The sequence below is a fragment of the Lonchura striata genome, chromosome 6, assembly GCF_050655825.1.
Source record: "Lonchura striata isolate lonStrDom1 chromosome 6, ASM5065582v1, whole genome shotgun sequence".
Taxonomy (NCBI): Eukaryota; Metazoa; Chordata; class Aves; order Passeriformes; family Estrildidae; genus Lonchura; species Lonchura striata.
The window spans coordinates 20,271,911-20,298,646 of record NC_140708.1 but is presented as its reverse complement, the minus strand read 5'-3'; the positions used below and the strand labels follow the sequence as shown (position 1 = coordinate 20,298,646).

Below are 26,736 nucleotides of genomic sequence, written 5' to 3'. Positions count from 1 at the left end.
CGCCTGGGCGCGGGCGGCCGCCGCCCGCCGCGGGGTGCCGCCCGTGGGCGTGGGAGGATGCGTGTCGAGGGGCCCCGGCAGCCGCGCTGGAGCCTTAAACCCTCGCTGTAGCTTGCCGTGACTGGAGCTAGGTTTTAAAAGAATCCCCAATAACGAGAAGCAGGGGCTTAATAGCAGGCTAGGCTCTTGGCAGGCTGTTGGAACTGCGGTGATATCAGCCTGTCAGCAAATCCCGGAGAATGAAAAACCAGTAACTTAACGTTCAGTGACAGGAGGTACTGTGAATAGTTTTTCTCCCCCAAACACTTTACCTTAAGATAGGATTGTATTGTGAGGTAAGTCGGTAACCTTTGATCAGATCTTTGGCTTCTAATGAAATGCCAAATATTACAGACTCCACGTTCAATTTGATAATTCAAGGCAATTCTCCCATCTCCTCTTTCCACCCTCCAAACTCTGTGTATCAGGTTTCATTTACACTGTTTCTGACCGAGACGGAAATTTTGAAATTGCAATAGTATTTCACTGTTGGGGCTCATGAAGTTAGCACAGCTGTCTGAGGAGCTGGGTAGTGGTGGAACTGTTTTTTTTGCGGCAGCCTTGCTTACATAAGGCCAAAGCTTTTAGACTTGTTTTCAAAGTTGGAGCCTGTGAGTGTGTGTCACTTTAGAAGACTACGAAAGTTTCATAATAAATTAAATCTTCACTGAAGATGTTCCTCTAAGTCAGTATGTAAATATGTAACTGCTTAGCCAAATACTGTCTTTGCTTACCCACGTCAGGAAAGCATGTGAGCAGTCCTGCAGGCCACCTTGTATGTTTAAGGTCTATATGCTAAAGTGATTTGCTGACCAGTGATGCAAGAAAATTGTCTGAACTCTGGAAGGATGGAATAATAGTTCTAAGGTACTTCTGTGTTAATTACTGTTGTAAGTATCATCCTACTTGCAATAATGTTACATGGGCATGTGGGATGAGAGAAGGATGCTCTTAGTTGAGAGCTTATAGCTAGTCAAGTGCTATAAATCTGGTGCTATTGCTGTTTTGCTTTAACTACAAATATAAGTAACTTTCGGTAAGTTCAAATCTTGTCTTATATGGTGTTTTAAACTGAAATGGATATGCTGAGAACAGGCTTAAAACATGCCTTGCTTTGCCCTACTTTAAAGGGCATAGTGAAACCCTTTAGAAATACTAATATTTTAGATTTTACAAGACTTTTTAGATTTTAAATTTGTAAAAGGACAACTAGGCACACAGCGTGCTGCCATGCAATTGCACGTCCAAATGTCTCAGTCATGTTTAAAGCTTTCTGAGTTGCCAGTATCCAAAGGCCCAAAATATTCCTCTGTCTCTGTGCCAGTAACTAATAATAAGCTTTCACTGATATTTTGATGTTGCTCTTCCACGGAAGTGCACAGCAGCCTGAGATGATAACAGTATTGTGTGATAGTTGGATATAGTGCTGCTATTGCTCAGCAGCCAACTTGAATCAGGACCATATTTTTAAAAATGCCTGCAGCAGGAGAGCATGAGATTGGACAGCGTTCCAGATCATTCAGTTGCAGTTAATTTTGTTGACTTCTTAAAAAAGGTTCATGGGTAGCTCAGCACTGATTTGTGGGTTCTTTTTTATTTGTTTGTGTTTGTTGTTTTGTTTTTATCCAGTCTGGTTTCATTTTATTACTTCTGCCACTTCTGATAAGAGTAAGGTGTGAAAAGGTGGCCATTTGTGTAAAATCAGTCATATTAGTAATGTCTGAACAAAATACCTAATTAACAGGTGAAGATTTATTTGTACTTAATGAGTTACATTGTTTGAATTTGTAATTGCAACTCACACTTCATGTAGTCCGAAGTTAAAAGCCAAACTCATGAAGATTATTGCTGCTTGTCAATAGTTAGGAATGTAAATGTGATGTACATCAAAGGTTTTTGTTGTTGCTGTTCTGTAGTTTTGCCTGTTAGATAGATGGTATGTTTTTGTCTAAACAACTTTTAGATTTGTATGAACATCCTGTTTTTAGTTTGGAGTTTAAAAGGCATATATCTTGTTGCTATATATATACTCTTTGTGTGTCTGTATGTATATACACACATAGATGCTGATTTTTCAAACTTGATTCCAAATGGCACTCAACATACAGCCTCTGGAATACTTGAATGGGGGTGATTATAAAATATTGTGGGTAAGGAAGGCTTGGGAATGAGCAGGACTTAGATGTGATGTAAAGAGCTGCCTGGATTAATAGTACTGAAAAGTTCTGGTTCCTGCTGCTGCTGACATGTGAGAAGTTTGTACACATTATTGGCTTCATAGAGCTTCTGCACAAAGTAGCTCTTGTGCTGCTTTGAGCACACTGACCTGCAGGTTCTGTAGTCCACAGCTCATTGAATGTTTGGTAGCTTCTATTTTGCTTTTACATTGAATGTGTAACTTCTTCATGGGCGGTGACCTCAGCATGTCAGCTGTATTTCAGATTTTTTTTTTTTGTAAGTACAGCTGCTGTTTTTTGGCAAACTGACCATTAAAGTCCTGGCTCTTGTCTTATACAGAAGTTATCCATGATATGTTTTTTTTTTTTTTTTTCTTAAGTGTAGTTATAAATCTATTGATGTGTAGAATTTCACAGCATGTGAAAATCAGGTAAACATTAAGTACAGGAACATATAGTTTGGGACAAATCTGCATTCAACACTTGAAAAGTTCAGACTTCATTCATTGTCCTACAGTACTATTTATGCAATACTTAGGTTTTACAACAGAGAGAATGTTCTGTCTTGTGACTTCAACTGCAATCCCCTTTACCCTTACATCTTCCGAGCTGTCATCTGTCTCTCACTCTTCAATGTCTTCTAGCCAGGTGTAATTATGGTTATGCTATTTTGAACATTGTGCTATTTGTCACACTGACAAAAGTATCTAGCCAGTCTTACAGGTTTTTACTAAGCAGATGTTAACTATTCCAGTTAGGAGCAAGCTGGATTTCTGGCTCCATCTTCCACAAGCACACAAGCAGCATCTAGCACACATTTCAAGCAGCATCTTCCACAATTTATTTAAGTGCGCACTAAAAGATTGTCCTTAAAGCTACAAAAACTAGGATACTTAAAGCATGGTTTGCTTTGTCTCAGTATCAAGGTTATTAATTGTATTTTCCATAGTGCAACGTGGGTCACCGTTCCCCTGAGTGCAGTCCTTCATGGACAGGCTGCTCCAGCATGGCTCCTTTACAGGGTCACAAGTCCTACCAGGAAACCTGCTCCAGCACGGGCTCCTCTCTCCATGGGTTTGCAGGTCCCTGCCAGGTGGCTGCTCCAGCACAGGTCTCCAGTGAGGTCCCAGCCTCCTCTCAGGCATCCACCTTTTCTAGCTTGGGTCTCCTGCATGGGCTGCAGGGGGATCTCTGCATCCCCATGGACCTCCATGGGCTGCAGGGGGACATTCTGCTGCACCACAATCTGCGCCAAGGGCTGCAGGGAAACCTCAGCTCAGGTGCCAGGAGCAGCTCCTGCCTCTCCTCTGCTGACCATGGTGTCTGCAGAGCTGTTCGCTCACCTGTTCTCACCCTGCTCTTCTCTGGCCTCATTACATCGACTCAGTAAGTTTTTTTCACCCTTCTTCTGAAATCTGTTGTCACTGAAGTATAATGATTATCTCTAATTAGTCCCACCTTTGCCCGTGGCATGCCCATCTTGGAGCTACCAGGGATTGGCTCTGCTGGACGTGGTGGAAGCTTCTGGTGGCTTCTCACAGAAGCCACCCCTGTAGGCCCCTGGCTACCAAAACATGGCCACACAAACCCCATATAGGTGGTCATACTGAAGCTACCTTTGGTAGCTGGAGCATGGCTGTGCCTTGTTGGTTGGAGACAGTAGGTCTTAGTTGGGCAAGGAATGTGATGGTTTTGGATGTAGTTTGAGAGAACAGCTGCGTTCACTCCTACTTGACACTTGGCCACATATCTAATCCTTTGGTATTACTGCATTATCACCCCAGTACATGCTATTCAGGAAAATGTAACACATGGTTTCTGAATTAATCTAAAAAAGGAGGTTAAAGCTATCTGTCTCAAGAATACTGTTTACAGTATTTTTGATATATTTTTTTTTCTATGTGAAAGAAGTAATGGTAATGAAAGTCAAATTGCTTTAAAAGTACATCCAACCTACCAAAATACAGCTGCACTGTTTAAAATGGCTGACAATACAGAATACGTAGTCTCTTTGTTTCAGTTTAGTAGAACAGACTTAAATTATTAATTATTTGTTGGTACCCAACAACTGAGTAGGTTCAATGAAATTCTTATTACTCTGGTGTGATGCTTCCCCTGTCTAAAATTTGGTATTACAAATTGAATGTCATCCTTTAAAACTCCAGAACATGGCATGCAGCTTACATTTGTTATCTGAGTGACTGTTTAACAGAATAATGTGTTTATTATTGCAGTTCATGTATTGATCAAATATCACTATAGGATGGTACTTCACTCAAATTTGATTCTGTGTATATGCCAGGTCACTAGGTGTTTACTGTGCTGGGCAAAATGTGTATTCTTTTGTTTTTCTCCCTAATAAAAAAATGTCTTTACTAGAAACAATAAACCAGTGCAAAGCTAACTTGAAATAATTGATTCTCTTACAGTGAAAATGTCCTGTTTGGAATGGGAAATCCTCTGCTTGATATCTGTGCAGTTGTGGACAAGGACTTCCTTGACAAGTAAGGCTTTTTTTTTTTAATGTCAGTTTTGTTTCCAGAATTATGCCTGTAAATAAATGGTGGGCTACCTCCCTGTATAATGCTGTGTTTAGGCTGATCTCTGGGATTCTGGCCTTGTGCTGGAAGTAGCCAGTATCTGTCATTTGATTGTTCTTGCTCCATGAAACTGTGGTGATGATATCTATAAAAACCTTCGGTATTTTCATATGTTTTTTCATCAATTTATTCTGGTGTCCTCATGCTGTCTTTGTTAGTCTTTAATTGGAAGGAGTCATCAATTTCAGTAAGATTTAGGTAGCTCTTATATGAATCTTTGTGTGCTACTTTTGATTTACTATTACTGTACTCTTCTTCAGTGATGTCTGTGGGGTAAATAGGCCATTTCTGTAACACACTAAGAAAAGCTGTGCAAATATACCTTTAAAAAATATTCCAGTTTATCAGTCAGGAACAGAACTGCTTCATATCAGGTTGTCTGTTATCTTTCTTAAGCCTTCTTGTTATGCTACCATCCATAAAACCATATTACTGGATTGCTTAATTGGCATTAAGCCTACTCATTCTTGAATCAGCTTAGAGATCTGTCTTTTCCAGAGGTGTAAAATACAGTTGCTCTTTTAAATCTTTCTGCTTGAGCTCAATTTTTTATTGCTTTTTCTCCACTTTTTCTCTGCTTTGTAAGTTGATTTGATCCTTTTCAGAGTGCTTTTGCAATTTTTTCTATAATTTTTGAAGTGTTAATGAATTTTTTCTCTGATAGTTCTTTATTTTGTTAATGGGAAAATTGCATCAAAACTAAATTGCACATAACCAAATAAAGAACAGGTGCAGAGTTTTTATTTTTGAATATGTATTATCAGGCGCAAATATTTTGTTCTGCAGCTTTTAATAGCAATAATTTGTCATCAATATTTCATCACTCAAATTTTATCTTAAGGTTTAAGTGAAAGCCTCTCTGTTGTAAGCTGGAAACAAAATACAAGAATGTAATGGATTGTGCCAAATTCAAACACCTCGAACTTAAGAAATCAGGTCTATGTCTTGAGCATTCAAAAAAGTGAGTTAATCTGGTGTAATTCTCTGCCTCACGTTTCCACTGAAATAAGCTGAAAGCTCTTCTCCCAACCCAACAGTACTCCCCAACTAATCCTTACAAACTGCTGACATAAAAGAGATGATGGGATCTCTACTGCAGCACTGAAATCCTTCAGGAGTGCATTGTGCTTTTCACTGGATGTGATGTGCTCTGCAGAATTTAATTTAATTTAAAAATTAGAAGTCTTATGTACTCAAATTTGAGTCCTGTCAGACAAAATAAATTATCTCCTGGAGCAGCATATGCTCTGTGAGTGTTTCTTTACTGCTGAAATGTGTTTGTGGGGTATTGCATTATTGAAAGCCATAAGCAGTCTTCCCCCAGCAGTTTCACAGGAGCCTGCTGATAATGTGATAGCTCTGGTAATAACCTCAAAACTGAGGAGCTTGTTTACCTTCTCCTGCACCTGATTTGATATCCCTCTCCCTGTTTGTCAGGGTATGCAGAAAAGTCCATTTAACAAACCAACAAGTGTTTCTGCTCCGGGTACAACTACCTTTTGCAACACTTCCTGAAGTGGGGATCAGATCCCACGTCTCCTCAGCTTGTGAAGGGACATAAAATGGAAAATGGAGTGGTAGACAACTGCTAGAATAAAGTTATCTATTCAAATGCTGCAGGGAGGTGCAAGAGCATAAACATTTCAGGACTGTGAAGCATTTGAAAGAGAAATTGTTGATCATTGTAGTTTCTCTTTTTTCTTGTCAAGCAAGGCATGCACCCATCTCTAGCCATGTAGTGTCAGCTTTTGGTATCTTGGCAACCTTGAGTCTGTTTCTCACCTCTTCTACTGGGTGGGAATGTTTAATGGGGTTGTCAGGCCAGCAGGGCTCTGACTTGAGAAGGTAGCTTAGGAAAATAAAAAAAGTTTAGGTAAATACCCATAAGAATTTTATACATTTAACGTTTACAGTATTGCTGTTGTTTTATCCACCTCTTGTACAGTCAGTTGTAAGAATAAATACCTTTGTTCAGAATAAAGGACTTGATTAAACTTGCAAGTTTAATCAATATATATTGTAAATGAAATAAGAGTATTAAAATGAGTCCTGTAAACAGCTTATTTTTGTAACTTCTGTTAAGAAAGTGTGAATTGAAACAGCGTAAGGAAGTATAGAAAGTGGTCTTTTAAAAATATTTACTTGGCCTACAATCCATGTTAGAAATAAACCTGAAAATAAACATATAATGCAGTTCTACTCCTTGCAGATTCTAAACAGTTTGCTGCCATGTAATATTGGTTTGAGGAAATGAGCAGTGTTGGAGGGCTGGGTTAGCACAACCCTGACTCTTTGCTTTCAAGGTAGATTTTGGTTTAATCTGATCTCCGAAGTCTTTTACTCTCTTGACAAGTTTTGGAGGGCATTAAGCCTTTCCTAGGAGAGTCAATTTTAATTTATATCACAACAAAAGTTCACCATTCCCATCTGGGCTTTTCAGACCATATCAGCAGTCTGGCATTACCTGGGCCAGAGAAGCTTTAGCCTCTGTTGTGATTTCTGGGTCCCATTTCTTGCCTCTCAGGGAGAAAATCTGGAAAAGTGTTAGCAATGTTGATGGCACTGTTGAAAACTGGTAATACCACAAACCACTTTCATTTCTGTTTACAGAGCTGGAAAGAAGTCTTGAAATAAATATAGTCCACCATATGTCTTTGGTTGTTTTTAGTATCTGCATGAAAGAAATATCAGAAATGTGGTTTTGTTTTGGTTTTTTGGACTCTTTTTAGTTTGCATCAACTCCATTACCTAAGAGTATTTTTGTTTAATTTATCAAGATACAGATACTGACTGAAAGAGCAGCTTCTTAGGGCTGAGAGGGAAAGGAATAGAAGAAGAATTAATGCGTTGTGGGTGAATTGCTAACTATAGCTATGCTAATCTGTGAAAATAACTTTGCTAGCAGGTATTCATTAAAGCTTTTTGTGTACTCCCTTCTACCCATGACATTTAACAGGAATGATTCTTTTACCTTCTAACTCTGAAAGATATTTAAAAATAACTTAATCTACTCTACATATATTAAACTCTGCTAAAATGGGAAAAAAATTCTGATTAACATGCCAATGACATTTTAAGACACCAAACTCAGTACTGCTGACTCCTGTAAATACTCCAGTGTCCTGCTGTTCAAAGTTAGGACATGGCATGTGTTTCATTGCTTTCCCTAGAACACTCTGTTTTGCAAATACTCAGTTTTTGACACTGAATTTAGCTTATCTAGTTGTAGTTCATTTTTAGGTTGTAGAGATCTGGGCATTACTTGTCACCTCAGGTGCTCTTCAGGGGTTGAGAAATGTGTGTTCATGGTATGGATAAATCTTCTCTTGCTGTGTCTGGCTGCAGGAGCTCAGAAGGAGAAGAGAATCAGTGCTGACAAATAGACATTGACAGGACTATTGTGCCAGTCCTGAAACTTCTCAATATGTGAAACCTCGGATGTTTCCTGACTGATCAGAGGGAAGGCAAGGAAAATATCTGTAATTGCCTGCACCTGTATAAGCATGGAAATATCTTTCAGCCTATGTTCTTAAAAAGGAGTGGATATACAGGGGAAAAATAGGATATATGTTTTATTTATCACAGGAAGTTTCAAGACTCATATTGCTGTATTTCACTCTAATTTCTGGGCTCTTGACCAGAGCCATGATCTCATAAGTTGAGGTATGTTTACTACTCGGGCTGCCAAATTCCATTATAGTTAAAACCTGCAGACTGACTATTTTGTCACCATTGTGGTCCAGGATTATAAATTTCGGTATGGTTGCTCATTGGTTATCCAAGCAGACAAGTATTTTTCTCTTTAGGTCTTTTTTTCCTTTTAAATTAAGGTCTGTGACAGTCTTTGTACAGGTTCATTTAGGATGCTCAGCAAGGACTGGAATTTTTATAACTGTCATGCCCTCTACCATCTGTTCCTTAGTTCTCTTTCCTGCCTTTTCTGGTGTAAATACAAAGTATCTTTAAATCAAGTAATGGGTTTGTATTATTTTTCATCTTCACTGGAAAGAACAGGTTTGAAGAAACAGAAAAGGAAGAATGAATGGGGCCTTTGGAGTGGTAGTAACGATTGCTATATGAAAAGAGAATATCTCAGGGAAGGAAGAAGTGCTATCATTGTGATCCATAATTTCTCAAGTATGGATATGGATCTCCTGCTGTGTACAGCCAACTTAATGTAGCACTGAAAGTGGCTGGGTCATTCCCGGAGATCCCAAGATGCATGAGCATCCTTTACCTTTCCTCACTGCAAAGTACTGGCAAAAGGTGATGGATCAGTTAAGCACAAACTTCCGTAATAGAACAGCATTAACATTTGGTAAATGAAACATTCTTGTGTGAAGCTATTTTAATGTTTGCTGTGATGGAAGTGAAGATGTACATATTTGATCCTTTTTCTAGTCTTGTGGAAATTTGGATTATAAATTAAGAAATAATAAAATAAATTAAGAAAATTTTGTGAAGCAGCTTCAGTTGACAATGACGAAAAACTTGTCCTTACTTGTGTTAAATTTAGATTGGTCTATATAAACTGTGGCTTGTGTTATTCTCAACATTTACAGTTTGTTACCTTTGTCCTGTCTAACAGAAGCCATTGTAACTTCCCATAGCAAAGAAAAAAATCAAAAGACCATTCATTCAGTTAACTCTCATGAAGTGGCCAAGGGTCTAAATAGCTTTTAGACGATAAGAGGTGATTTTCTGTTCACCAAAGTTGGCTTCAATGCAAAACAAACCTTTCCCCAAAAACACCTGCTGGAGTGACCTTGAAAAATGAGAAAGATAAATACTGCAGCTTCCATTCTGTACTTGGAAGCTGCAGTATCCAATAATGCACAGGATGCAAACATGGGCTTTGCTACTAGATTTAAGTGGGGACCCCCCCTACCCCCTTCAGACTTTTCACTTTCATTCTGTTAACTTAGATTCTGTGCTTCATCAGCCCTGGGGAGAGGTTAATGGGTTTTTGTATTGCTTTGAGCTGGGAATTGTGTTGCCTGTTGTCCTGGTTTTGGCTGAGACAGGGTTAATTCTCCTTCTAGTGGGTGTTGCAGTGCTGTGTGTTTTGGATTTAGTGTGTACTGTCTATACAGTGATGAAGGTATGTAAAGTACATGGTAAAAACTTTAAAACCTCTCCCTGAAAATTTGCCTCTGTATTTTCCCACCCCCTGCAGAAGATAATTTGGTGTATGATATTCCATTGTTTCAATAATTCTTGGGAAAGATTAATCCTGAAAGTATTTGTTGCATTGGGTTATCTGGCAGAGAAGCTGAACAGCTGAGTGCTGTATTATTACCTTGTGGTTTTAGTCGTATCTCTAGAAGTCCATTTAATTAGTCACAAGGTGTAAACATAGAATATTGTTGAAACTGTTGAGCCCAATTGCATCATCTGACTGCTCATAAATGATAAAAACTCAGTTTGCTTGCAAAAACTTAAGATGATGATAGCTGTCCTAAGAAGGTCCTCTTCATACTAGTATGTCTATAAATTTGGTAATATTCCTGACAACATAATTAAAGCTTTCTACAGCCCTAATGCTTTTTCCTAGTGCATTTAGTTAAATGTGTAGTTTAAATGTGTGAAAGATTTTAGTTATGCTCCATTTAGAAAAGGCTGTTTGAAAAATCTACTATGGAGTGACAGTGTTGCATGGAGAGCTGATGTTTTCAAGGTATATAGCTTGAGCAGTGTTTATAGAGGAACTTGTAATTATGTATTTACCTGTAAAATAGAATGTATGATGTTCACGAATGGGAAATATTCCACTCTTCTCTTTATTGTATGTTTTCAATTTCTTATATACTTGTTTAGTAATAAACTGTAAATCATGAATTACTGTTTTATTTTTCCCATTCATCAGAAGACTTACAGATTTAATGCATGTAGAACATGTCTCTTTAATGGACTAATTGTATTCTTTAGAATAACCTTAAGGACATGACAGATACACACATACACAGAACTTACCTGTATTTTGCCTTCGCTTACAAGTGAAAATTTGTTTAACAAAACATTGTGACTTGCAAGGCAAATGATGAAATAATGGGTTCCATTTGCCTCTTTAATGCAAAAAAGGAGCTTTAAGTGGAAGAGATCTATTAATTGTCTCTGATTTTAATTAGGTAATAAAAGACCCTTGCTGAAGATATCTTTGATGGAAAAAGCTGGGTCTCTTCAGTAGAGAACTAGAATCCATCTTAATCTCAGTGGTAAAACTTTCTCTTTGAAAGTGTTACTTGCTGTTTGTACTGAAGAACCTTGCATATTTAGAGTTTCCAGATTGCATGATTACAAGATAGATTTTTATTTAGGATACAGTAAACAAAAATTGTGATTCATGTTCTGGGTATGGTTTCAGGTATTCTTTTTAATTACAGATTTCTGTGATTTTAATGTTGTTTTCCATTCCCATCCTGCTTGTCCAACCCAAAATTTTCAATAGAATAGTACAGATTAGAGGGTTTTTTCCTGCTACAGTAATAAAGTGAAACTGGTTGATCACTTGTGACTTGAATAAAAAAGCCCAGTCAAAAATTAGCAATTATTTGACATAGTCTCAGGTTTTTTTACTCTAGATGAAATTGATCTGCCATCTTTTAGAAAAGATGGCTTTTTAGTGATAACATTTTTGAGGTGGTTGGAATACCTTCATCTTTCTAAAAACTTCAGTTTCAAAAAATTAGATATCAAAGTAAATTATAATGTTCATTACTACTTGATTAGTTGTGCTTCGTTCAGGTCAGGCAATATGCAATCTCTACAGTTTTTCTTCACATTACATGAAGAGAGAGTGACTTGTCCTTCATTTTGAAATTAAATACTGTTAACGTTTCTTTTTAGTAACTTGCTATTACATCAAGCTATTACTGAACAAAGTGCAGATACCACATCAGTGTTACAGGTAACTGTAACTTAAGGTATGAGGTGCTTATGGCACTGAAGAGCCCTGCCCAGGCCTGCTCTGTGCTTTGCTTCTTCTTGTCCTGTTCCTTTTGGAGGAAAAAAAAGGAACTGTTGGCCTTGTGGTCTCTGCTGTAGCCACAGGGAAAGGGTGGAGGCAGCCCATCTTCCCCTTAATTACTGGTGTTCTTGTTTTCCCTTAGCCAAGAGCTGGAGTAGGGTAAGCTAGCTATTTGAGAGTTGTTTTATATTATTTTTGTCAGGGCAGAGTCATCAATATTCCAAGTTACTGGTTGTGTTGTAGACTTCAGGATGTTATGAAGCCTGCAGTTCCCTTGTAAATTCATGTTAAATGCAGAGCTGGGGACAGATTATTTTCATTTTACAAACCCTTGATTCCTCTCTTCAATGTGTTAATGTACAAATTATTTTCAGTTTTTAATTTTACTTGAAATCTGTGGATATATGGCACATGAATACTAGGGAGCAATGGCTAAAGAAGTTTTGGCGATTGTTTTAGCAGATTGTTCCAGTAATATTTTTTTTCCTTTTTTTTTCTTCCCTTGTTTTGTGACAGCAAAAGTGATTAATTTTCAATGTAAGAATCTGAGGTGCATGGGACAAAGTGTGAAGGGGAGTATATGACTGTCTAACATGACAAACTGTAACAAGTGAATAGTAGCATGAAGCCACAGAAATACAAACATTACCAGGAACGTTTTTTCAGTTCTTGTATTATTGAAGTTATTTATTTCTTCAGTCTTGAGGCTGGGTTTTACTCTTTCTAAATAACAGAAATTTCCCAATAAAGATTACTGTAACATTAGGCTGCCACTGTAGTCTGGACGCATAGTCAATTTCCTACCTTAGAAATTAAATTATACACAAATTCACTTCCAGACCACTCCAAGTAAAGGCTGTATGCAGTCTCACCTGTGAACATTTATCTAAGCCTGGTGTCCTACGTGGTTTCAGTCTAGCATACCTTATCTGGGCTGTGTCAAGATGAGAACTACAGTTACAAATATAAATCTTCTGATTTCTGCCATTAATATATCTCAGCAAAAGAGACAAGGTGTTCCAAAATCTCACATGTCTCCTGACAATTTATTTTGTATAGTTACTGTGTGGACAAGGGATCAAAGTCCTTTCCCCAAATATGATTGCAATAACTCCCATTTTTGCCAGATTATCTTCTGGTGTGTTTTATTGAAGCTGGTTTGAAATGTGCTTGTGATGTTATTTGCAGTAGTGTTAAACAACAGCCAAAGTTCTAATCAGAATTGTCAGGATGTGTCAAGTTCTGTATGCAATTCTACAACCAGTCCTGAGACAAAACACTCACCTAGGCCTAAAGTGACAGGAACTGTCCAAATACCTCAGTCAGTCTCTTTCCTCTGCCAGATCTTTGCATGTCTGTACTTGATGCTGTAGGTACCACTGTGGGTAAGAATTAATAGATACTGAGCAGTGGCCATGTCTTGAGGCAGAAAGGAGGAACAGTTCTTCCCAGAAAGAGTAATTGCAGTTCTCGGTATGCCCAGTGGTATCAGAGCAAGGACTTAATCTCTCAAGAATACTTCCCTAAATCTCCATCTTGGTATTGCTCATTCATTTTTCAGGATAAAATAAAAATTTTCAGTGCAGTAAAAAAGCCTTCTCTGCCATTTTCCACATGGTACTTTTTTTAGAAAGTTGGTGACTTTATTGGCTTGGATAAGTTCTTTGAGCATGGCTGAAATTTCACAGTACCTGTAACATTTGTCTGTAGCTTTCTGTTTGCTCTAAACAGTGTTGAAAATAATTTGTAGAGAAGCAAATTAAGATATGTGAATTCTCTGACAATTACCTATTTAAGTTTCTGTAAGCTGGACTGTCCTGTACTAAGCTCTTGGGTGCAGAGACAGATGATGAGAGAGATGTAGCTTTCAGGCAGCACTGAGACTCTTTTAGGTTGCAGTAATAATATGAAATTAGTACTTCAGCCTAGCCTGTCACAAGCAGAAGTACATTGGTAAAGTTGTCTAACAGGAAAATGGAATACATTTTAAATTATATTTTTTAAGAAATAAGAGAGGTTTTAACCGATATCTAAGACTTGTTGTTAGTTTCCTTATAATTTCTAAAAGGGAACAATGTGGATTATATGAAATATAAATACACCAGTCTTTTTCTGTGTCTCCCTATGAATGACTACAAGGTCAATTCTTAGCATTTTGAAGACAGTTAAATATTTAATATCAGTCAAGATTTAATACAGTCTCAGAACTTCCAGTACCTTTTGGAGGATTTTGTTGCCTGAAGGTAATATTCTGAGCTGACGTTGTGGTTTGTGAGGTCTTCACTGACAAATAAATGTCTTTTGCTCTGTCTTAATTGATTTTTATTGATGTGGCATTTATTTCTTTGTACTAGAGACACTAAAATAATTGTATTTTAGAGATTCTGTTTTCATTTGTTCTTTTCAGAGATAGAACAGATCTAGTATGGGGACAGAGTTGTAATTCAGTTATGAAATGGACTTTGTGTTAGTGGAGCCCAGCATGGTCTTATGTTTGCAGTGTAATGTTCCTGTGTTTGTTAGTGTATCCAGATTATTAACCTGTATTTTATTGTAGGTGTAGAGCCTATTGAAGTTCATGCCAGTGGCTTTTTATAAGGCTGCCTTCTCTAAGAAGGCAATGAAGAGTGTGTTTTCAAGTGTAAATTGAATAGCTGGCAGTGCTATTCATATGTGGCAAACAGGGAGTCTTTATTTAGAAGAAATCATCAATATTTAGAAGAAATATATCAATTTGAGGGTTGCATGAACAACCAAACTACTGTGCCTTCTCTGAATTAGATATATATATATGTGTGTGTGTATATATATAAATACACACACACACACACACATATATATCTAATTCAGAGATAAGGGTTCCTCATGGGGCAGGGGAAGTATCTGGGGATTTTCAGTGCTAGTGGTGACAGGTTCAGTTGTCGATCTTGTACAAATTGGTCCGAACAATAAATTTTAAAGTGATAATAGCAAATAATTGTGTGTAACTAGGAAAAGGAACCCTTCCGTTTAAATTATGTACATGTTACTTTAGTTGGTGTTTTTCAGTAAGTTTTATGCAAGTAAAACTGTAAGACATGATTGTGGAAACTGGTTTGTGTTTATAATCAAAATTAATTGAATTGCAAGTGAGTGTTTATTTCTGGTTGAAGAAAATAGGTATGTAAATGTTAGATGTTCATTTCAGAACAGGAACAATGCAAAAAGAACTATGAAAACTAAAGAAGTGGATTAAATATTCAAGGCTAATAGTAATGGAGTATGTTAAGAGTTCAGTCTGTAAGGAGAATAGCTATAGTTCTGCACAAATTGAATTAATATTTTACCCCTTGATAAAGTTACTAAAGGTCAACAAAATGTATTTCTACTGTGTAATGAGTCTAGAATTCAGAGTACAAATTAAAAAAAAATGTACAGAGTGTGTACAGCTTTTAAAAAGGTACTTGTAGTCATAAAAATGTTTTTCAGTCATAATTTTTAAAATACCTATATCTCTATACAGCAAGTGTTTAGCGATCTTAAATTTTTAGCTCCCTAGTTTGTAGTTAAGGAAGTTTGTAGTTAAGGCCTTTGACAATGCCACTTCTATATGCTTAAGTCCAGAGTGATAGGGCTGACCCTATTAAATGATCATAGTTTTTCACAGTCTGGTGATTAATAGGCTTTGAACTTTCCTGGCTTTCTTAATCCCTTTTAATCATTTAAACCTATTATTGTTTTGACTTCAATTTCAAAAGCCCTTTAAATCTGTCTTACAATATTAATGGCTGATTAAAGTCCTGATTTCCAACCATATTATCAGTGGGGCGTCTTACCTTATTACACTGAATAATTCAGAAACATTTAGGAAAATACTGATGAAGGGCGAAAGAAAAAAACACCATAAAAACTGGACCTAGTAATTTCTATATTTAGAATAGTGGTCATATCCATTCATTAAGTGAGGGAAACAAAATCTATGCTTTAATTTATGACATGAATAACTCTGTTTCTTTTTTCTTTTAGGTTTCAGTAGTGTCATTTAAAGCCAATTCTGTGTTGACATTTAAATTCAAAATCCATTTTTCATAATAAGTAATGTGTTAAAAAGAAATTCTGCTAATATTTTTTGAATCCCTTTTACTCAGAAATTCCGACCTTTTTTTCTGAAAATGAGAGGTTTGTATAGGGAGTCATGCAGCCAAATAAGACTCCAGTCATAATAGTGGAGAGGAACTGAGTAAAAAGGAAAACACTAGAAATTTATTCCATGTGTTCTCCAAGGTTGTACTTCATTCTCTCAGCTCTGGCATATCTATTCCCATAGCAAAGTTTAAAGTCTGGAATTTTCTTTAAAATTAAGTGCACAGTACCTGTGGTTTGAGTTGCAGTTAATTTTTTCCTTAACCAGATGCTCTGTCAGTCAATGTATGTGCCCTTTCTCAAAATGAACTTGATTCTTTGTCGCTGATAACTATGAAGTAATTTATTTCCTATTAAATATGAAGTAATTTATTTTTTTGGAAGTAATTTGTTTTCTACAGTCCATAGAATTTAAGATACAAGTATCTTAACCTTCTGTTGCTATTTTTTCAAGTCTCCTTCCCATTACCACTGGTGTGTGCTTTACTCCTACCTACATTTCTCCTTCTGAAGCTGAACACTTTGGCTACAAGTTTTTCTGTTTGAAAATTGAAGAAAATGAAATAATTAGTGAGGCTGACAGCTCACTCTGGGGTATTTTTGGTAATTTTTGTTTTGTTTGTTTCCTTGTTCCTGTTTCTGAATTATAGTAGTCCCTTGCTGTCTTAAATGTTTGGTGTGAGTTGGAAGCTCAGGTTGAATTAGTTACAGTTCATAACACATTTCCCCTCTCTCCAAGTTACTACTCTGTGGGATGCCTTTAACCCCACTTATATTTTTATGCTTTTAATTTACCTATTTAGCTTGACATATGTTAGTTTTTTGAACTCTTACTGTCTGCTAGAATGCTCTGCTGTCATGACATACCTGTGCCAGTCTGCTGTCATCTGTGGATTTCATCCGTAGCTTCTGTACTTAAAGCCATAAGTACACTTATGGATGTGTGGCATAGTGTTGGGTGTAGCACTGATCCATGTTGAAATCAGTCTGATTTATGCATTCTCTCACACTTCTAATATTTTCCCAAAGAAATGTCTGAAAGGTATTTTAAGCAGTTTTCTCTTTTTTTTGCTCTAAATGGACCCTTGCAAAACTTGGTGTTTTTTTTTTTTATGGAAGCTGGCTTTCTTTGGGTTTGTATTGCTATTGTACATTCTGTCTTTAATCTTTCAATTTTTCAGGGGTGGCAATCTGGACTTTTGTATTTGTCAACAAAGCAGTATCTATTCAGTAAATAATTTTTCTAAAATGGTCTAACCTGTTACAATATCATCCTTAAGTAACAGCAAATAATTATGAGCTGTCACTGAACCCAGAAATTAGTGTAGAAAAAGGTCTCTCTTTTACTGTCAACTTGAGGCCAAGAAGGAATGTGAAATCTATAGGGAGGATTGGCTGCCCTGTTATAGGAGAGAGGCTAAAGAGGACAAGAAACTTTGAGGGGATGGAGAGGGGGGAAAGATAATTGGGCTAGTGGGAAGAGTATGGCTACATTAGATTTAACTGAAATTTCTAAGCAGTGTAGCCTTGTCAAAAATGCAGAATTGCTTCAAGTGCTATTTATCTACTGTAAGAAAAGCAGTTGTCTTACTGCTTTTTGATCTCTATATAGATCAAGTCAGTAGGAATGGAGTTAGCACTTATGGCAGCATTGCTTATTCTGTCTGATAAATTGCAGATGGAACTTGAGAAACAAGCTGACCTTCTGTACCCATCCCCCATAAATCTGAGGCGTTAGAAATATTTTGTGAGCTGAGCTTGCTGTGCACATTGGCTTGTAAATGCTCATGAGGATGCCCTGTTGTAGCAGGTTCACACAGGGCTGTGGTTCTGACCTGAATCATCTCATAGGATGTAAAAACCGCGTAGAAATCACTCAATATATTCTGAAAAAGGACATGTGAATGCAATGGCCCAAAGATGCCTTGTTCTAGTTTTGACAAGATTAACAATTAAGAAAAAAGAAAAAGCAAGGACTGTGGTTTTTTTTTTAGACCACTGAAGGTCTAAAAACATCACTTAACATCACTTGGAAGTTGAAGTAATGCAGTTGCTGAATCATTCTTATGCAACCCTCTTTAGATCAATCTGAAATGTAATAAGACTGTAGGGAAATCCTTAAGGTTCCTTCATGACTTCCTTGAAAATTTATGAAGAAATACTTCTGCCGAGCTCTGTCTTAACAGGTATCTTCTTTTATCGATGAAGCATAGCCTAGTATAAATAAAATCTACTTGTCTTGTCCAGTTAATGCAACCAATGGATGTTAGATGTCTGATGGAGAAATCATACTCTGTTCCTTTTTTTGATGACTTTTCTGCAAAGTTCAAAGAACACGTTGGAAATCTGCCCTTTCATGTATTGAATTTTTAATCAATCTGGGGAATACTTAAAGCAGTAAGTACAGCAAAGCATGTCAAATACAATAAGCTTATGGAATAGCAAAGCCCAAGTGCATTTAAAGTTGAGCAAGGTTAGTCAGAGACATGTGCTGAGGCAAGAAGTTTGTATTTATTTGTACATCAACCAAAGCAGAGGAATATCTGTGCAGATATATATTTAGGGCTTCCTGGAATGCTTTACTGTCCCAGCTTTCTGTCATGAAAATAATTTACATATAGGGGTTTTTTTGCTGACTGCTCACATTGATGGTAAATGCTTAGAAAAATATTTTTATCTCTAGTGTCTTGTTCTTCACAAATACTCTTGAAAATAGTGATCAGAATATTACAGTCATACCTATGCAGTTTTTCATACATCCTTGTGGGTGGTATGCATTTCATCTTGGTTCTTCTGGCCCAACCAGCACATCTGTGTGTGTGCTGATTTTCATTTTGATATCTCTGCAGTTATTATTTCTATAGAAGGTTTTGCTTAGATTGGTAGCAATTTTGAAAGGTGACTTATTTTCAAGCTATGAAGATCTATTGCTATTTTTTAAACCTGTTTGCTCATCATCAGTTTCATTTTTGGCTTTTGGACAGGTGAATTTTACCATCTTTTCAGGAAATTTTTGATAGAGTAGATCTGAACTTGATATATATTTGAAATTTATCAGCAGTGCATATTTAGTGCAGGCTATGTTTTCTTTTTAATTTGGTTAAGGCCTTCTGAAAAATTGGATGCTGCCTGAAAGGAACTCTGCCTTATTGCTGTTTGTTACATTAAAAATATTACTGTAAAATTGTTCACTACTGTCCAAGTACATGAATTGTCATTCTGTCTTGTATTAGGAGCTGGAAAGTAAAAATCCTGGAGTTGTAGGATTATTGTTTCAGAAGGATCAATAAAATGGCCAAAGTTGAACTTGGAAGCTTTGGTATGCTTAAAAAATGAAAAATAGGCATATAATAAAGATGATACATTTCAGCAGAAATTGAAATTGAGATTATAAACTTGCAGGTAAATGCTAGGCAAGTCCTTCAATGTACATGAAGAAGTGAAGAGTATACCACCTTTTTTACCACTGTAACCAATTAGAATCTATTGTCAGAGTTGTACTTCTAGCTGTTGGAATAAATCTCTTCCAAGTAGCTGTGGCAATTTTTTCACGGAGTATATTTAGGTGTACTTAGAGCAAATTTTCTCAACACCATCTGACTCCTTAATACCATGTGCTCAGAATGCCTGCAATAGTCTGGGTCTTACTTTATTTCCAGGCTTGTGGAGAGGAAAAATACTTGAGATTTCTATAGTTGTGAATTTATAATTAGTTGTGCCTTTGTTTATTGATGAAATACAGGCACATGAGATTGCTCATTTGTCCTGGTAAGTTAAATGTGTAAACGTGTCTTTTTGTAGGGTCAGAAAAAGTACTGTCTAAAAGAATTATCTTGACTCTGGAAAAGTTATTGTATAGCTCTGTGAAAGTTACAATTTAAACTGCCATTCGAGATGGATGATAGAATTGTAGTTTCTGTTAGCACCTATCTGTAGCTGGGACACTTAGCATTGGTTAGAATAGGCTGTGTTGGAGTGACCATCTTTCAATGACATCTAGAGGTTAAACCAGGCTGCTATGGCTTAAGAAACCTCTCAAGGGCCTGAGTTTGGGGAAGAAGCAGCTCTCCGAGGCGGCAGGTTTGCCCGGGGCGCAGTGGTGCTGGGGCTGTCAGCAGCCATCAGCCGTGATGCTCGGAGGCCGGCTGTGCGCAGCTCCGTGCGCAGGGCAGCTGTGCACTGTGCTAACTGCTGCAGTCCAGCCCTTTGCTGCCCAGCCTCATGGACAGCTGCCCTTCTGAAGGAGGGCCTGGAACATTAGGTACTCTTCCAATAGATTAAATGTTTGTGAAGGACAAATCCACGGGCTTAAATGTATCATTTTTGAAAGGCACTGCAGTGTGTTCTGACACTTACCTACAGTCAGGCTTTAGACCCTTTTCCATGTTTTTACTCTTTAACCCCTTTTTTTAAAAATAGGACCTCAAGCAATGACTAAGAGACTTTGAAACTATCACAGTTTGCTACTGGATAGTTAAAAGAATAATAATTATTTTGTGTTCTAGGATGTGTTAAACTTCGAATTTCAGAGTAGAAAAAAATGAAGTTGTGATCTTCTTTGCTTACTTCCATAGCATATACGGCTCTCTTCTACTCATTTAAAATGAGGCAATTAAATCTAAAATACATACACAATTTGTTGTTCTGGTTGCTTAGAGGGTTTAGATGTCCTTATTTAAATTTTTTTGACTGCTTGTCTTTGGCTTTGCACTTAGTATTGTTAGCTCCTTTATCTAACTTTCACCAGTTAGGAAGATCCAACTGGTGCTTATCAATCTTGCCTATGGAGCACATGTTGGGAAAATATTATGTAAGCTGACCACTGTGCTAGTTGCATGTTTAAATCTATTAAATAGTTCAGCAGCTGTTATGAAATATAATATACATCTTAATGCATAAAATATTAATAAAAATGTGAACTCTACGAGCATGTCCCTTTGTGGAAAGTTTTCTTTGACAACTTGCTATCAAAGCAATGTCTTTAGGGACCAAGGAAGAATATTTTAGGAAAACTGTTTTCATAGTAAAAGAAGAGGGTGGTGAAAAAGATTGTGTAAGCTGAGGTTCACCAAAGGAACCGTTCTGCAAACCTTAGGGGTAGCAACTGTGTCCCTCCCAGCCCCTCTGTGGTATGTCAGTAACATAGCCCAAAATCGCACATCTGTTGAACAGCATTCCCCTTATGTTACATGATTTCTGTAGTATCTGACTTACTAGGCTGAGTAATAGTGACAGGTTTTATTTGTTTTGGTTTTTTCCCCTCTAAATAACCGTGGGGATAGAATTGTGGTTTAAAAAATGTGTAGTAACAAGGATTCTGGAAGCTTTGAAAAGCCCAAAGATAGATTTTATTTCTCAGCAGAGAAAATTTTACATAGTTGAAGCTGAAGTAGTCTGACTACCGGTAGAGGAAAAACATGCAGCTTAATTTTTGATGAAGAATGCCTGTGACTTTCTGTGGGTATATTGGTTAATGGGCAAAATGATCTCCATTTGCAAAATGGATTGCATATTAGTGTATCTGTCTATGACAGATAGATAAATCCTCTGGACAAAGACCTAATTTAATTTTAAGTCAGATTGCAAGTTTCATAAGAAGATATAGTGTCCTTTCAGTTCTGAAAGATGTTCCTTTTAGAATTTCCTGGTAACTCACTGCGTTTTCTCAGGTACATGATGTTTGCTATCAGTGAAATTCATTAAGACATGACAAATGGAGATATCTATTTGGAAAGTGTAGCAGCATTATGAAGAGACTGGTATTGGGCTAGACCCTTTTTCATGTAAGAAAAAAAGCTGATCCTGATGATTACAGAAAACATTAAGTTGGAAGTAAATGTAACATTGTAACAGGAAAAATTGGTATCTTAAAGACTGACAGGATGATAAAGTATGAAGAAGATTGGGCAATTAAAACAAGTGACCTGAATCTGTACAGGAAACCCTGCTTACCCTGACTGCACTTGGAAGGAGAACGTGGGTGAATTGCTGTATCCTGATTAGAAGTGTCTATAGCAAGGATTTAGCAGCAAAGTGGATAAATGGATTCAAGTCAGCATGATACTGTAGCAAATAACCTGGGGAAGTCTCTGTGTTTGTAAGCAATAAAAATCAGTCAGTCAGTGTCTTGTATGTCTGAGTGCAATGAGCACTAATGAGCTTGAGAATGTGTCCGGCATTGGTGCTTGCATTTTAAATGGATGCTGAAAATACGAGTTTCAGAGAGTATCATCAGAAAATGCTGTAAGAAATAGAGGAAGGATAATTTGCCTATTTGTTATAAACAAAAATAATTTTGCAAGATAGATTCAGTGTAGTTGTCAGTGACCAGAATCTTTCCTCAGGAGGAATAGCTTACGGTTCTGCAGTTACCTAGAGCAAGGACCAAAAACAGAAGACAAAGGGCAGTGGGAACCTTCAGCAGTGTGAGCAGATAGATGCTTCCAGATTTGTCCAATGGACACTTGACTTCTAGCTGCTTACATTATGAATGATTGTCTTACAAACCAATCAACCAAAAAACCCACCAGATGCAAGAGGGAAAAAAAAAAAAAAACCTACAGAATACCATAGCAATTTATTTTGAGATGTCAGGAGATTCTACTCTGATGCAGAACAAAAGTGAGGTCACTCCTTAAAGGTTTTCCACACTGAGTGACAGTGCAAGCTGCAGCATGGCTGGCAGTAGGCTGTCCTGGCAGAGACTGCATTCTCTTTTCCCACTAATCAGGCAGTGTTGGCAAGCTATTCTGTTAAATCAACTATAAGCTAGCAAAGAAAGTTCTTTGTCTCAAGCACTTGCTTTTTTCTGAAGTTGCTTGTATGGACTGTAGAAGTGTTCCTAAATAGCCAGGTGTTAAAGTATATATTTTTTTTTTCTACTGAGTTATTTTGGTATTTATTTTAATAGTTTCATTTGGTACAGGGAGAAACGCTACAGACACATTTAGTGTTTCTATTGTCTGTAATCTTCCTTTTCGTATTTTGGCAGATTCAAATTATAAGATTGATGTATGGCTCATGGTATGAAGTACAGTGATTTTTGGTAGATAGTGTCAGCCAAAGTATCCAGTAGTTTGAAGTCAAGATATAAAGCAAAATTTTGTGTGATGTTAAGTTTACTTTGATAAACACATTACAAGTTTTTAGAAAGTTTTGTGGCTGTCTTTGCAATACCTGTGGTATCTGAATCAACAAACAGTCTAATAATTTGAAAGTATAATACTTCATTTTATGGTCATATTCTCACGTGAGTAACTGCTTTATGTTTTTCTTTTCTTTTTTTCCCCCAAGGTATGGGCTGAAGCCAAATGACCAAATTTTGGCAGAGGAGAAGCACAAAGAACTGTAAGCTTTTTTGTAGTGATATACGTGCATGTTACCTATATACTTTTTCATGTATATAATTGTCTTATTGTTAAATACCTGAAGCAAAAATGTTAGCTTTTGCTCTTTAGTATTGTCTGTTGTAAATTGCACTGATTGTCTGAAGACTAATTGTTGCAAAAAGAGATTTAAAAATCTTTTTTCATTAATTTATTTAAAAAATTATTTTATTAACTGCAGTTGGTACTAATGCAACTTAAATACCCCATTTAAATGTTCATCCTAAATGCCTGTGTTCATTTCTAAATTAGATACAGATTTCTGGAATTACTTTCACATTTCTTGTTTTCAGGGTAGAGATAGTGGGGAATTTGGTCTATTCTGTGTTCTTCTGCATGCTTAGATATAAAAATATCTTTTATATATCTTTCTTTTCTTTAGGCTCTTGCATATAACTGTCTGTTTCCATTATTACATTATCATTATTTTGCATTATTTCATTGTATACCCAGAAGACTTACAGAGTTTATCCTCGTGTAAGATAATGTACCTGTTTCAGGTGAATCCATATCTATAGCTGTCAAGTTTTCCCATGTTAAAAGTTTGGATGTTTTTAAAAAAGTCACAGATTTCAAGCAGTAAGAATGTATTCTGGTAAAAAGGATTTCATTCCTCTGGAAAATATTTTTTTTTCCCAAAAGCCTTAGTGATTGAATTACTAACCAAATGTCCCATGTTCTTTCAGAGGATGGAAAAAGACATTTAACTTTAGTATATCATGATAATGTACCTGTGACATTAAAACTGCTTGAGCTCTAGGCAAAAGACAAGCAACATCAGTCGCCTTTGATGAGTAGATAAGATTGGTTTTATGCAGAGCACACTCTCTAGTGACAGAACACTTATGAACAGCATAGCTTTGATTAAACCATTAACCCATTTTGGATGCTATGAGCTAAAAGTGTTAAAAGTGCTGCAGAAAAAATGCAGAGAGGTTAAACACAAGGTAAATCACATACAGCCTTTTGATGTGAGATAAAGTAGTAGTTATCTTTCAGCTTTTATTATATTTATATTGCATATTAGTTAATTGCATGTTTTTTATTGATATGTTTACAGCAGTCACTTCTTAAATGTAGGATTGAACTAATTTTATTAAAGTTTGTTAAATACAGAAAGCATTTATTAAATTTACAGAAACTTTATTAAATTTTGTTTAATACAGAAAGTTCAGTAAAACTCCAGATTTACATGGATCAGCTGCAACAGAAGCCCTTCTTTGGTGTTTTGTTGTACACGCTGCATTAGTTCCTGAGATGATTTATATGTTGTTGGGTATAATGAAAGATGTTGTACATGCTTTTGCCACTGATCTTGTCATCTTGAATGTCACTGGATACTTGACCAGGGAAAAACTCTTGTAGGTCAGTGTCACGTTGTTTTCAGGAGAGACCTTTGGAGCGTTTCTAATGCTGTGTACTCTTCTCCTTGGACCATGGGAACACAACAGATTGTACATTGTTGAACTTCAGAGCACTTTCAGTTCTTCAAGCTAAATTCTCTAATTTAACTTACAGATGAGTTGTTAGATACTTAATTAACCTTTTCTGATGTTTAAGTAGACCTTCATATTTAAAAGAAATGCCAGTTCTAAGAAACATGCAAGACAACTTACCACTAGGGTAACTGTTGCTGAAGTGATATAAACTTATTCTCAGGTACAGTGCCCTTATAATTAATGTATTCTCATGTCCCTCTTATAATGGTTTTAAGTCAAATACAAAGCTGGTTTATACACGTTACATATTCAGTTCCACAATCCTCCTACTTAAAATAATTTATCTTTCAGTCTTTAAAATGTCAGCAGCTTTTATATTGTCTTCCCTAGTAGTAAAGAAGACTTCTTCTGGCATTCTTCATCTAAAATCTATCATGGTGATTTATCTGACTGTCAGATGTCCATCACTTTCTCAAAGATACTTTTGTAGAGCTATTGTTCATAAAAATATAAATTTTGTTCAGTAATAAATTCCTTATCTCCAAAGGTAACTGAGCCTGCTATCCTGACTTGGCTTGATCCCTTAGTCCTTGAGTCTTAGTTATCTAGAGAGAGAAGTACAGCCACTAAAACTGGCATTGGTTTACAGGCATGGCATCGTGCTTAACTTCTATTTTAAGCACTAAGGTATGAAAGATCACAATTTTTTTTTTTCTGCTTTCAATTCACTTCAACTGTAGCAGCCTTCTAAATTTGTCTTTTCATTTTGTGTACACTTCTTTTGTTTAACAGGAATTTATTAGCACTAAAGCTGTTAAGTCTGTGCATATATTGAGAATTTTGCTGGAAATATCTACTCCTTTCCCACTGCAATTAACTTCTGAATGTACCTCATGAAGGGTAAAGGGTACTGTCCCACAGCTCAACCTGTTTCCATGTAAAATTAGCAGATTAGTTAGAGCCATCAGCACTGGTGATCAAGCCAAGCCATGCCCATGTTGTAGGGAATCAGATGAGCAACACGCTTGTTTTCAGTGGTGAGTCTACTGTTCTGCAGCGGGAATGACAAAGGTGGGGGAACAGTGGTATCTCCTGTTTGCATTGGTGTTTTACAAGGGAAGTATGCATTAGTGCTCAAGGGATGTCCTGCAGATGTTTCCCACCTTCCTGAACCCAGCTAATCCCCCTAACTCTGTGTCCTTCAGGACTGCTAGAGAAACTCAGATGTAATAACGTTGGTGAGGCCTTAAGGTTGCATATATTTTCTTCTCTTTCTGAGAACAACAGAAAAATAGAAACTCTGAGACAAACAGAAATATTTCTCTTTGTATGATCCTTTTACAGGACTTGTTTCTATTTTTAATTCTCAGAATCGGTCTGAATGACTTTAACTGAAGGTTATATTAGCTAAGTATAGACTCGTGTATGCTAGGCTGATGGGTTTTTTTTTAACTATAGTTCCACATCAAAAGTTTTTTAGGAGAATAAGTTTAGCCTAGGTGCATTAGTAAGTGATGGGGTGTGATATAAGTTGTCTTGATATTAAAGTAGGAATACTTTAATACAGAGTTCATCTTCACTGTGCAGAGTAAGTGTTGACAGAGGACATGGGTTTTCTTACTAATATTTTCTTTTACTAAACTAGGGGCTGTTAGCCAAATTTTGGTAGCTTGACTAGCTTGTTTGAATACAGGCGACTGAAATATAGTCACTATGAGTTTTAAAAATATTGTTTGGAATTCAATAGTACCACTGAGTCTGTAAGTAGTGCTTCAGAACATTTGTTTTAGTGCAGCTTTGACTAACTACTGGTTGAACAGTTTTATAAACTTCCGTTTAAGCAGTTTTGACTGTGATGGGACACTTTTGAAAGTTAGTTGGAGAGAGTAAGAAATGTGGAATCCACATTGTGTTTCTGATATTTTAAGCTTTCTTTTTTGAAAGATCAATACCATGAAGTGCGGAAGAAGATCAATATCAGCTTTCTCTTCAGTCAATTTTTGATGT

The 26,736-nt window shown here is 36.7% G+C and overlaps 1 protein-coding gene across 3 annotated transcripts in view; it reads left to right on the top strand.

The window, feature by feature from the left end:
• ADK (adenosine kinase) overlaps window positions 1-26,736 on the top strand; it is a 266,568-nt gene that overhangs the window by 9,151 nt on the left and 230,681 nt on the right. For all 3 annotated transcript variants that reach the window (XM_021549097.3, XM_021549088.3, XM_021549106.3), the window contains exons 2-3: window positions 4,646-4,720; window positions 23,199-23,252. In XM_021549097.3, coding sequence (XP_021404772.1) covers window positions 4,646-4,720; window positions 23,199-23,252 — 129 coding nt within the window. The remainder of the gene's footprint in view (window positions 1-4,645; window positions 4,721-23,198; window positions 23,253-26,736) is intronic.